The following is a 14145-nucleotide window of genomic DNA, read 5'->3' as shown; positions in this document are numbered from 1 at the left end:
TATGACAGTGTGGCCTAGATCTGAAATGTACTATAACAATCACGCAGTTTATGACTTAACTCACCTGTCTAACGTTGAGTTGTCGTGGGACCTCAGTTTATCGATGACCGGCTGGATGCCCAACATAAGGAACTCGTATCGCAGGTGAATTCTGAACTCAAAGCTCGACTGTGGAGTACAGTACACATAGCAGTTAGACTCTCTGAAGACAACCAACAGGACCATGAGAAGACAAAGACTTAGAGGAAGAGGAGTACTCACCTCCCCTGCTCCCTGACTAAGCACTGCATTGATGAAGGACATGATGGCTGTTTTCAGGTTGACCTCGTCCCTGTAGCGCCCCGTACTCCTGTCCAGGTCATTCAGCAGGGTCTAAAACAGGAGAAACGAGGAGAAATAAGGAGTAAGCATCAGTAATATGATCATAAGAAAAACATTACTGTGGTCGTAAACACTAATTAGAGAAACACCAGAAAGTTATAAACGTTAAATGAATAAGACCATGCAATATCTCTGGCACAGTCTTAACACAAGGTTAAGGAAAACCTTGGGCTAAAACATTACAGTGTGAAAAGCTAAATTGAACACTGGGCCACAGTGGTGTCTATGAGGATAAGGTGTCTGTCTTCCCACCTGGAAGCGAGTCCTCTCGCAGGCGAACTTCTGATAGTGCAGCATGGCTTCCAGGATCTTCCTGTGCCCTCCTGGCACCAGACACACAGCACCCATGATCTCCAGCACCGCCACTTTAGTCTTGACGTTCTCAGTTGCCAGGCTCTGGGCAACGATGTTGATGCTCTCTGTGTGGGAGAGCACGTGGGAGCGGCCCTGGGAGTTATTCATCAGGGCCTTGATGCAGCCAATCAGGGACGTGTGGATCTGGGACTCAGTGGTCTCATAGTCCATGCTCTTCAGGAAGTTCAGGATGCAAGTCAGACCGTCCAGGTCGATGAACCGCGTCACAAACCTTTAAAGGAAGAGGATTGAGGGTAAAGGAGAGACAGACTGCATCTGAAATGGCACCCTATTCCCCATGTAGTGCACTATTTTTGACCAGAGCCCTTTGAGACTCCCGAGTGGCACAGCGGTATAAGGCACTACATCTCAGTGCAAGAGGCGTCACTGCAGTCTCTGGTTCGTATCCAGAATGCATCACATCCGGCCGTGGTTGGGAGTCCCATAGGGCGGCTCACAATTGGCCCAGCGTTGTCCGGGTATGGCCGGGGTAGGCTGTCATTGTAAATAAGAATTTGTTCTTAACTGACTTGCCTAGTTAAATAAAGGTTAAATTAAAAATATATATAAATAAAATGTAAAATAGTGTGGTGACCATGTGTTCTATGAAAATTGACAAAATTATATTTATAGAGAGTTCGATCACTTTGTTGCCCTCTACAGTAACTTCACTTTGTTTAACAAAACTAAGAGTTTGCACACGTGTGTTTTGCATGTGCTTTCGGTGTGCATATGTGTTCAATGTAAGCAAGTGGAATTGCAGTTTTCATTCCATGAAAACAAGAACAGAGGACAAATAAACATCTTTAGCCAGCAGCCAAGCGCCATTTAGCACAATAAAACAGGCATGGAGGAAAACAGAGAGAGCTCATTGGTGATAAACTACCATGACCCCTGGGAGGGGTTAGAGGTGAAAGGTGAGAAGGAGACCTAACCTCTGGAGGACCTTAAGGGGAAGACATTTTACCTCACGTGTGTGTGCTTGCATGTGTGCCCGCGTGTGTGTGCATGTGTGTGTCAGAAAGTCTATGCGGTGTGGTCTATAGTGCTGTAATATCATATTAATGCAGTGGTGTTTGGACTGGAACTGGGTCTGAATGGCTCTCAACACAAAGTCTAGTCTAGTGATTAATCATATTAGGTCACTCTAATGATGATGAATGGACTTGGAGACTGAACACCGTGAATTAACCCAACCTACTTTGTGAAAATAGCAGACTAAATCACTCTCGGCCAAAATCTGTTATGACTTATGCTCGAAATAGAATATGAGTCTATCATAACTAATATCTCATAAAAGAGAAGGAAACTCAATATCATGTGATCTAAGGGTATCTCTTTCTTCAGTTTCGGCCTTCGGTTTCACAAACACATACATAGCCCACATCATAATTGAATGCATGCATACGAGAACAAGTAAGGATTAAAAGGAGCATGAGTGTGTGAGTGTCACTGGTTTACCTCATGGGTTGTGTCCTTAGAGCTGTCTTTAAGCTCTCTATGGTCTTGTTCCTCTCTTCTTCATCCTCCATTTCCAAAGCAATAAGGGTCTTTCTCTGGTGATGACAAGATGACTCAAATGACAATGTGCTCACTAAATCTAAAAATGGTGTCCTTCAAGGCTCTGTTCTAGGACCGTTATGGTTCTCTGTTTTTTTCCCAGGCCATAAGAACTTTGATCACCAGACCTATGATTCATAGTGGTGGGAAGGAACCTGCTCAGTAAGCTACTATCCCTGGCTGTAGACCACCAGCAGGCAGCTCTTATCCCATTATCCCAGCAGCCCACCAGCAGCTCCTTCACTGATACATGACTGGAGGTCATTTCCTTTACTCGGTCTGAAGCAGGCTACACCCTGTGGTAACAGTAAGGAGTTAGCGATCCAACCAGAATCTCACACCTGCCAGCCCTAGTGCTACTGTAACTCCACCGCCCTGTGAAAACATCCTAAATTAGCCTATCGGGATCCCTCACCGGGCCTACCACATCAGAACCAGAGGAAGTATGTGGAGATTTAACACACAACTCCAGGGTGTGAGATCCCATTAAGGGACCATAGATTAACGTCATCAGCTTGTCAAATAGTGCATGTTCAGGTGGACAAGCCTTTTCAGCTCATAATTTTAAAAAGATATGTTCTCAATAATTTACCAGGCTAAATAGAAGGAAATTGTTATATTGCATATTTGCCTAATATAAACTGTGAGGGTTTCACAGTTATTTACATATGTGAAAAATATGTAGCATTATAAAAAGAGACACACACAGACTCCCCCCCCACCCTCCATGCAAAACTATAAAACAAATTGATATTACCCCCTAATTTACTCAAATTTTCAACAGATTTAGCATCAGACCATACGCTTTTACAAGGAGAGATACCCATAAAATAGAGGGTCTACTCTATATAGTGGCTAGTGCAACACCAAAATCACATGGCTCTGTCTACACTACAGCATGTCTGCATGGTTGGTTGTTGTGCGTTATTGTTTTGCATCTGCAATGTTAGCTATATTTGCCAAGTACAGGTTGGGTATTTGATGAGGGGAGAAGGATACTTACAGCAGCCATGGAATTCAACTGGTCGATATAGAACTCTGGCCAGCTAGTCGCACCCTTGCTCTCTTCTCCCTCCTGAAACGGAAAACAGACAGACAAAGGGTTACATAAAACACACACACACACACACACACACACACATTCCTTCCACACCACATAAACGTTTAATATATTTCCCTTGACCATCATGTCATCATATCATTAACCAGACAAAACCCAAACCCTGTACTGAAAAGTACAGTGCATAGCCTGAGAACAGAGAATACCTCCAAGGCCTTATGACCCCTATATAACCTGACCCACTAGCATGTAATTGCTGCTCAACTCCTTCCAGTGACAGTGGAGTGTGTGAGCTGGACTGCCCTCATTAATTTCCAGCCTAGTCTCCCTTTGGGATCATAACAACCACACCAGATATGTACTCTCTGGTTCTCACCTGGCTCTCAGTCTCAAAGAATGTATAAGGTTGCTGTGCAGCCTAATCTCATGGTTTCTTATAAATCCCCTGTGTATCGCAGGCTCAAGTCGTCCATTTTGTCTTAGGTTTTGGCTGAGCATGAACAGTCTAGAGTAATGTCCAGTACATGCCTTTTCCTTCCTTAGTTATGGGTTCTCAACAGATGGTAGTATTTGTATTGTATAAAGTTAATGATCTGAAATAATGCCATCGTACATTTACTGCAATTGGGTAATTTTCTATGTTTAGCCTATAATCTGCTACTGCTCCTCTTTAAATCACAGCGTACGTTTGGCCAACACTGACCAGGATCAAGCCCAGCCTTCAATGCACAAGTTCTTTCAAACATTCTTCCACAATCATTTCAAAAGAGAAATTATTTCTTCCTGTTCAGTGTCCTAGTTCTGTATAGTGTCCGGTCCCCTGGCACCTCATAATTGAAGCCTTTATTGAGTCCCCACAGGAGTGGTTAGGTAAGCAGATTTAATGGGCTACTGGGTGAGCTGCCCACCCACACTTCCCAAAGCTTCCCAGACTAGAAAACTAAACACTAACACCAGCACACCAAAGACTGGGCTAGTGAAATGAGTGTGTGGCTTTTCTCACAGGCTTAGCAATGGTCAACACAATATCCGATTAAAGGGGTCTATAAATCTGTGAAAACAAAGGAGCTGGAGCACTCCCTCTCTCTCTCTGATGAGGTGTTAGTTACCCAGATTCCCATCCATCCTCATCACATGAGCAATGAGATTATAAGGATGAAACCAGGTTATATTCAGAGGTGGCTATATTTCAGGCAGCCGAAATGTATTAAAATAGTTGGGTTTAGTAGATCTTTATGAGAAAAAAAAAGTATGCTTCAGTTTGGTTGGTGCCTAGACATACTCAACTAGCCAAATAGAACGAGTGTGCTCGCATACTCCCTTAAAAGACCTTCGCTTGAAAAACAAGAAAAAAGCGGAAATAGTACCGTTTGTCCATTTTGAGATGCCGTAGCCAGTATACACTTCCTCGAAACAGTCAGTATTAATCCAAGATAACTCAAGAAATCTGTCATTCATTTTTATGTTTTTGCCGATGAGATGGTGCAATTTTACATCTAAGATGTTTGGTGGAGTATTTCTCAAAGAACAAATGTGCATGAAAACTTTACTGAAGAATCCCTACAGTTGTCTAATCACAGATTAAGGTACGTAGACTTTGGCTCCGAATTTGGGCTTGCCTCCAGAAAAAATGTGTGCCCGAACAGCCGAAAAAACCCTCACCGAAGTCAAAAACTAACAAAAACATCACAAAATGGTGTCATAATATATGCACAAATTCTTCTGAAATGTTTCGGCTGGGAAGCATGCAGACGAGTTAAAGAGTGGGTCAGCAGGAATGAGGGCAGTAGTAGTGACCACTTGTGAAATGTAGCACTGTGCTGCTATATCTCCCAGTACTTACTGGAAGACTGGTAAGCTTGGAGCTCGCTTTGTTGGTCAGTAAAACATCACAGCGAACACAGCACACTTGCTATCCCACATTGACCACCTTGGATGTTATCATGGCTGGAAGGTTCCGGCCAACTGACGATGACATCTACCCTGGAATCCCAACTGAATATTGCTTAATTTCACTATTGTGTCACTTGTCTGATCAACAAGAGTGAAAAACAGAGCAGTGTTCAATTTGCATCCCAGACAAGGTGAAATCCACGCAATTAATGAGACAAGACGTTGACTCCGGTAATGGAACAATGAGGGAGCGTAAGCTGGACAGGAAATGGAATGTAAAAAACAAGAAGTGTATAAGGGCTACCTGGGCTCAGAGGGCCCTGCACCTGCTATTGGCTACTGGCCATGCCACTCAGCGCCCACCATTGAGAAGAAAGATGCCTACTGATCAACAGACAGCAGCTGCATTGGTGTTTCTATGGCAGCACTCTCTCTCTCTTAACGAGGTCTTACAGTGCAGGACATGCCAGACAGCAGAAACCAACCACTTACAGAGCTGTTACAGACCAGGGGGAACTCACATTATGTCAAACCCTCTCCTTTATTAAGTCAATTCCATGTAACGCCTCTCTAGATAAAACCCTCTAGTTTACAGTGCCTTCATAAAGTATTCACACCTTTACTTCTTCCAAATTTAGTTGTGTTACAGCCTGAATTTAAAATGGATTAAATAGAGGTATTGTGTCACTGGCCTACACAAAACCCCATGATGTCAAAGTGGAATTATGTTCGGCGAAATTTTTACAAATAAAAAAATAAATGAAAAGCTGTCAATAAGTATTAAATACATTCGTTATGGCAAGCCTAAATAAGTTCAGGACTAAAAATGTGCTTAACAAGTCACATAATAAGTTGAATGGACTACCTCATCTCTGTACCCCACACATACAATTTTATCTGTAAGGTCCCTCAATCAAGCAGTGAATTTCAAAACACAGATTCAACCACAAAGACCAGGGAGGTTTTCCAATGCCTCGTAAAGGAGGGCACCTATTGGTAGATGGGTAAAAAGAAAAGAAGCAGACACTGAATATCCCCTTGACCATTATTAATTACACTGGATGGTGTATCAATACACCCAGTCACTACAAAATACAGGCCTCCTTCCTAACTCAGTTTCTGGAGAAAAAGGAAACTGCTCAGGGATTTATTCATGAGGCCAATGGTGACTTTAAAACAGTTACAGAGTTTAATGGCTGCGATAAGAGAAAACTGAGGATGGATCAACAACACTGTACTTACTCCACAATACCAACCTAAATGACAGAGTTAAAAGGAGGAGGCCTGTACAGAATAAAAATATTCCAAAACATGCATCCTGTTTTCAATAAGGCACTAAAGTAAACTGCAAAACATGTGGCAAAAAAATGAACTTCATATCCTGGATCCAACACAACACGTCACTGAGTACCACTCTTCATATTTTCAAGCATGGTGGTGGCTGCATCATGTTAAGGGTATAAAAACTAGGGAGTTTTTTGGGATAAAAATAAACAAAATAGAGCAAACAACAGGCAAAATCCTAGAGGAAAATCTGGTTCTGTCTGCTTTCCACCAGACACTGTGAGATTAATTCACCTTTCATCAGGACAATAACCTAAAACACAAGGCCAAATATACACTGGAGTTGCTTACCAAGACAACATCTTGGTGGCCTAGTTACAATTTTGACTTAAATTGGCTTGAAAATCTATGGCAAGACTGGATAACGGCTGTCTAGCAATGATCAACAACCAACTTGAAAGAACTTGAAGATTTTTTTAAAGAATAATGTGCAAATATTGTACAATCCAGGTGTTGAAAGCTCTTAGAGACTTACCCAGAAAGACTCATCGATGCTAAAGGTGATTCTAACATGTATTGACTCAGGAGTGTGAGTACTTACACAAAATAGATATTTCTGTTTTTCATTTTCAGCACATTTGCAATTTCTAAAAACATGTTTTTTCTTTGTTATTATTGGGTATAGATTGGATTAAATTGATTTTTTCTCACCATTTTAAATTCAGGCTGGACCTCAGTGTGTACTTTAATCTGGCAAGACAGCCAGGATTCTGTATTCACATATTTATCAGCTACAGTCGGCCAGGACAGATGAGAACGTCCTTCCAGGAAATGTATCCAATCCATTAATGAGGAACAGCACAACTCCCCAACGTTAGGGTTCATTTCCTATTAGAGTGCTGCAACACTAGGGGAGGGCTTTGATGTGTTGACTCAATGGAATTGGGGCAAGGGCACGGAGATGGGGATTGGAGGGGGAAGGGAGGGGGGCTCGTGTTGAGTCTCTCCCACTCTCTCTCTCATTTGTTTCAATTGACAATATTTCCCACACACTAGCAGCACTCAGCAGACATTCCCTCTTGATACTGTAGCTAACATACACAGAGAGCAAGAGCGATGCACACACACACACTCTCTATCACACGCAGACACAATACAAACAGAAACCAAACACGATGAGGTTACATTAACACTAACTACTAGTCAAGTGGCCTTAAACTTACCTTCTTCTTGCTACAGTACATCTGCCATTTCTTCTCAGCTGGCAGGGCAAACATGACTTCCCGGTGTTTCCCTGACAGGTCCAGCTCATCCTGCAAGGTGAAAGAGGAACATAGTACTGTGTTAGAGGGTTATTAGGCATCTCTGTGTCTGACACTGTCACGAACCTGTGGTAAGAGGGACTAATAAATATTTATTGATCGATGTGAAACCTGTATTACGATCATTTTAAGCTGATAGTGTTTTTGAATGATCTTGGCTTTGTGACTTCTCAAAATATATATTTGTTCCGCTTTCTGACTTCAAACTGGTTTTGTGAGTAAGATGGGAAGTAGATTGATCAAATTGTACAATAATAGTGAAGACATCAAAACTATGGAATAACACATATGTAATCATGTAGTAACCAAAAAAAGTATTAAACAAATCAAAATCTATTTTAGATTGTTCAAAGTAGCCACCCTTAGCCTTGATGACAGCTTTGCACACTCTTGGCATTCTCTCAACCAGCTTCATCTTGAAGGGGTTCCCACATGTGCTGAGCACTTGTTGGCTGCTTTTCCTTAACTCTGCGGTCCAACTCAACCCAAACCATCTCAAATGGGTTGAGGTCGGGGGATTGTGGAGGCCAGGACATCTGATGCAGCACTCCATCACTCTCCTTCTTAGTCAAATAGCCCTTACACAGCCTGGAGGTCTGTTGGGTCATTGTCCTGTTGAAAAATAAAAAAAATCGTCCCAATAAGCTCAAACCAGATGGGATGGCATATCGCTGCAGAATGCTGTGGTAGCCATGCTGGTTAAGTGTGCCTTGAATTCTAAACAAATCACAGTGTCACCAGCAAAACACCCCCACCCCACTCCATGCTTCACGGTGGGAAATACAAATGCGGAGATCATCCGCTCACCTACTCTGCATCTCACAAAGAAAGGGTGGTTGGAACCAAAAATCTCAAATATGGACTCATCAGACCAAAGGACAGATTTCCACCAGTCTAATGTCCATTGCTCGTGTTTCTTGGCCCAATCAAGTCTCTTCTTCTTATTGGTGTCCTTTCGTAGTGGTTTCTTTGCAGCAATTCGACCATGAAGCCTGATTCACGCAGTCTCCTCTGAACAGTTGATGTTGAGATGTGTCTGTTACTTGAACTCTGAAGCATTTATTTGGGCTGCAATTTCTAGGCTGGTAACTCTAATGAACTTATCATCTGCAGCAGAGGTAACTCTGGGTCTTCCTTTCCTGCGCCGGTCCTCATGAGAGCCAGTTTCATCATAGCACTTGATGGTTTTTGCAGATGCACTTGAAGAAACTTTCAAAGTTCTTGAAATTGACTGACCTTCATGTCTTAAAGTAATGATGGACTGTCATTTCTCTTTGCTTATTTGAGCTGTTCTTGCCATAATATGGACTTGGTCTTTTACCAAATAGTGTAGGTCATCTTCTGTATACCACCCCTACCTTGTCACAACACAACTGATTTGCTCAAACGCATTAAGGAAAGAAATTCCACAAATTAACTTTTAACAAGGCACACCTGTTAATTGAAATGCATTCCAGGTGACTACCTCATGAAGCTGGTTGAGAAAATGCCAAGAGTGTGCAAAGCGGTTATCAAGGCACACACACAGTGCCATTGGGAAAGTATTCAGACCCCTTGACTTTTTCCACATTTTGTTACGTTAAACCCTTATACTAAAATTTACTAAATATACATTTTTTTCTCAACAATCTACACACAATACCCATAATGACAAAGCAAAAACAGTTTTTTTAGAATGTTTGCTAACATATTTAAAGTAAAAACAGAAATACCTTATTCACATAAGTATTCAGACCCTTTGATATGAGACTCGAAATTTACCTCCAGTGTATCCTGTTTGCATTGATCATCCTTGAGATAGTTCTACAACTTGATTGGAGTCCACCTGTGGTAAATTCAATTGATTGTACATGATTTGGAAAGGCACACACCTGTCTATATAAGGTCCCACAGTTGACAGTGCATGTCAGAGCAAAAACCAAGCCATGAGGTTGAAGGAATTGTCCGCAGAGCTCTGCGACAGGTTTGTGTCAAGGCACAAATCTGGGGAAGGTCACCCCAAAACAATCTGCAGCATTGAAGCTCCCCAGGAACACAGTGGCCTCCATCATTCTTAAATGGAAGAAGTTTGGAACCACCAAGACTCTTCCTACAGCAGGCCGCCTGGCCAAACTGAGCAATCGGGAGAGAAGGGCCTTGGTCGGGGAGGTGACCAAGAACCCAATGGTCACTCTGACAGAGCTCTAGAGTCCCTTTGTGGAGATGGGAGAACCTTGCAGAAGGACAACCATCTCTGCAGCACTCCACCAATCAGGCCTTTATGGTAGAGTAGCCAGACGGAAGTCACTCCTCAGTAAAAGGCAAATGACAGCCCGCTTGGAGTTTGCCAAAAGACACCTAAAGACTCTCAGACCATGAGAAAGAAGATTCTCTGGTCTGATTAAACCAAGATCGAACTCTTTGGCCTGAATGCCAAGCATCCTGTCGGGAGGAAACCTGGCACCATCCCTACAGTGAAGCATGGTGGTGGCAGAATCATGCTGTGGATATGTTTTTCAGCGGCAGGGACTGGGAGAGCAGTCAGGATCGAGGCAAAGATGAACGGAGAAAAGTACAGAGAGGTTCTTGATGAAAACCTGCTCCAGAGCGCTCAGGACCTCCGACTGGGGCGAAGGTTTACCTTCCAACTGGACAATGACCCTAAGCACACAGCCAAGACAACGCAGAGTGGCTTTGGGACAAGGCTCTGAATGTCCTTGAGTGGCCTAGCCCGGACTTGAACCCGATTGAACATCTCTGTAAAGACCTGAAAATAGCTGTGCAGCAACGCTCCCCATCCAACCTGACAGAGCTTGAGAGGATCTGCAGAAAGGAATGGGAGAAACTTCCCAAATACAGGTGTGCCAAGTTTGTAGCATCATACCAAAGAAGACTTGAGACTGTAATTGCGGCCAAAGGTGCTTCAACAAAGTACTGAGTAAAGGGTCTGAAAACATGTGTAAATGTGATATTTCCATTTTTTATATTTAATACATTTACAAAAAACAACTGTTTTTGCATTGTCATTGTTGGGTATTGTGTGTAGATTGATTAGGGGAACAAATTATTGTATACATTTTAGAATAAGGCTGTAACGTAACAAAATGTGGAAAAAGTAAAGTGGTCTGAATACTTTCCGAATGCACTGTATATATGGTCCCATTTTTCAAGAGCTGAAATTAAATGACCACAGAAATGTTCCATATGCAAAAAAAGCGCTTTTCTCTCAAATTTTGTGCACTTTTTTTTTACATCCCTGTTAGTGAGCATTTGTCCTTTGCAAAGATAATCCATCCACTTGACAGGGGAGGCATATCAAGAAGCTGATTAAACAGCATGATCATTACACATGTGCAACTTGTGCTGGGGACAATATAAAGGCCACTCAAAAATGTACAGTTTTGTCACACAATGCCACAGACATCTCAAGTTGAGGGAATCTGCAGTTAGTGACTGAAGGAATATCCACCAGAGCTGTTGCCCGAGAATTACATTTTAATTTCTCTACTGTAAGCCGCCTACAATGTCATTTTAGAGAATTTGTCAGTACGTAAAACCGGCCTCACAATAGCAGAACATGTATAACCACGCCAGCCCATGACCTCCACATCTGGCTTATTCACTTATGGGGTCGTCTGAGACCAGCCACCCAGACAGCTGATGAAATTGAGGATTATTTCTGTCTGTAATAAAACCCCTTTGTGGGGAAAAACTCATTCTGAATGGCTGGGCCTGGCTCCCCTGTTGGTGGGGCTGCCTCCCAAGTGGGTGAGCCTATGATCTCCAAGGCCCACCCACACCCTAATTAGGCTCATAGATTAGGGCGGAACTCAATATTAGGAAGGTGTTCCTAATGTTTAGTATACTCAGTGTGCGCACACACACACACACACACACACACACACACACACACACACACACACAACCGTTCAAAAGTTTGGGGTCACTTAGAAATGTCCTTGTTTTTGAAAGAAAGGTATATTTTTTGTCCATACTACTCCCTTCACAGAACAGAGCAAACTGGCTATAACCAGAATAGAGAGAGGAGTGGGAGGCCCCGGTGCACAACTGAGCAAGAGGACAAGTACATTAGAGTGTCTAGTTTGGAATAGCCGTCATTTCTCAGAACAAGAATAGACTGACAAGTTTCAGAAGAAAGTTCTTGGTTTCTGGCCATTTTGAACCTGTAATCGAACCCACAAATGCTGATGCTCCAGATACTTAACTAGTCTAAAGAAGGCCAGTTTTATTGATTCTTTAATCAGAACAACAGTTTTCAGCTGTGCTAACATAATTGCAAAAGAGTTTTCTAATGATCACATAGCCTTTTTAAAATGATAAACTTGGATTAGCTAACACAACGTGCCATTGGAACACAGGAGTGATAGTTGCTGATAATGGGCCTCTGTACGCCTTTGTAGATATTCCATTACAAATCTGTCGTTTCCAGCTACAATACTCATTTACAACATTAACAATGTCTACACTATATTTCTGATCAATTTTACATTATTTTAAAATGGACATAAAATGTTTTTCTTTCAAAAACAAGGACATTTCAAGGTGACCCCAAACTTTTGAACGGTAGTGTGTATGCACACACACAGCAAAAAAAAGAAACGTCCCTTTTTCAGGAGACTGTCTTTCAAAGATAATTTGTAAAAATCCAAATAACTTCACAGATCTTCATTGTAAAGGGTTTAAATACTGTTTCCCATGCTTGTTCAATGAACCATAAACAATTAATGAACATGCACCTGTGGAACGGTTGTTAAGACACTAACAGCTTACAGACGGTAGGCAATTAAGGTCACAGTTATGAAAACTTAGGACACTAAAGAGGCCTTTCTACTGACCCTGAAAAACACCAAAAGAAAGACACCCAGGGTCCCTGTTCATCTGCGTGAACATGCCTTAGGCATGCTGCAAGGAGGTATGAGGACTGCAGATGTGGCCAGGGCAATAAATTGCAATGTCTGTACTGTGAGACACCTAAGACAGCGCTACAGGGAGACAGGACGGACAGCTGATCGTCCTCGCAGTGGCAGACCACGTGTAACAACACCTACACAGGATCGGTACATCCGAATATCACACCTGCTGGACAGGTACAGGATGGCAACAACAACTGCCCGAGTTACACCAGGAACGCACAATTCCTCCATCAGTGCTCAGACTGTCCGCAATAGGCTGAGAGAGGCTGGACTGAGGGCTTGTAGGCCTGTTGTAAGGCAGGTCCTCACCAGACATTACCGGCAACAATGTCACCTATGGGCACAAAACCAACATCACTGGACCAGACAGGACTGGCAAAAAGTGCTAATCACTGACAAGTCGCGGATTTGTCTGACCAGGGGTGATGGTCGGATTTGCATTTATCGTCAAAGGAATGAGAGTTACACCGAGGCCTGTACTCTGGAGCGGGATCGATTTGGAGGTGGAGGGTCCGTCATGGTCCGGGGCTGTGTGTCACAGCATCATCGGACTGAGCTTGTTGTCCTTGCAGGCAATCTCAACGCTGTGCATTACAGGGAAGACATCCTCCTCCCTCATGTGGTACCCTTCCTGCAGGCTCATCCTGACATGACCCTCCGGCATGACAATGCCACTCATTCTGTGTGTGATTTCCTGCAAATGTTAGTGTTCTGCCATGGCCAGCAAAGAGCCCGGATCTCAATCCCATTGAGCACGTCTGGAACCTGTTGGATCGGAGGGTGAGGGCTAGGGCCATTCCCCCAAGAAATGTTCGGGGACTTGCAGGTGCCTTGGTGGAAGAGTGGGGTAACATCTCACAGCAAGAACTGGCAAATCTGGTTCAGTCCATGAGGAGGAGATGCACTGCAGTACTTAATGCAGCTGGTGGCCATACCAGATACTGACTGTTACTTTTGATTTTGACCCCCCCCCCTTTGTTCAGGGACACATTATTCCATTTATGTTAGTCACATGTGTGGAACTTGTTCAGTTTATGTCTCAGTTGTTGAATCTTGTTATGTTCATACAAATATTTACACGTGAAGTTTGCTGAAAATAAACGCAGTTGACAGTGAGGACGTTTATTTTTTTGCTGAGTTTACACACATACGAAGTGATTTAGTCACGTGTGCATATATTTTACGTATGGGTGGCCGGCCTAAGGGAATTAACCCGCGATCCTGCGCCATGCTCTATCAACTGAGACATACAGGACAGCTATGAATGCTCTGTGTGTGTGTGTGTGTGTGTGTGTGTGTGTGTGTGTGTGTGTGTGTGTGTGTGTGTGTGTGTGTGTGTGTGTGTGTGTGTGTGTGTGTATGCCCCATCCATATGTGT

General features: G+C 43.0%; 1 protein-coding gene across 4 annotated transcripts in view; it reads right to left on the bottom strand.

The window, feature by feature from the left end:
* Nucleotides 1–14145, bottom strand: part of LOC115172389 (disheveled-associated activator of morphogenesis 1) — an 80090-nt gene that overhangs the window by 18582 nt on the left and 47363 nt on the right. For all 4 annotated transcript variants that reach the window (XM_029729792.1, XM_029729791.1, XM_029729794.1 and 1 more), the window contains exons 3-8: nucleotides 7756–7845; nucleotides 3299–3370; nucleotides 2197–2291; nucleotides 634–967; nucleotides 262–372; nucleotides 65–168 (exon numbers count right to left, since the gene is read on the bottom strand). In XM_029729792.1, the coding sequence (XP_029585652.1) occupies nucleotides 65–168; nucleotides 262–372; nucleotides 634–967; nucleotides 2197–2291; nucleotides 3299–3370; nucleotides 7756–7845 (806 nt within the window). The remainder of the gene's footprint in view (nucleotides 1–64; nucleotides 169–261; nucleotides 373–633; nucleotides 968–2196; nucleotides 2292–3298; nucleotides 3371–7755; nucleotides 7846–14145) is intronic.

The sequence above is a fragment of the Salmo trutta genome, chromosome 33, assembly GCF_901001165.1.
Source record: "Salmo trutta chromosome 33, fSalTru1.1, whole genome shotgun sequence".
Lineage (NCBI taxonomy): Eukaryota > Metazoa > Chordata > Actinopteri > Salmoniformes > Salmonidae > Salmo > Salmo trutta.
The sequence above is the reverse complement of the archived record's forward strand: the minus strand, read 5'-3'. Positions and strand labels throughout refer to the sequence as shown.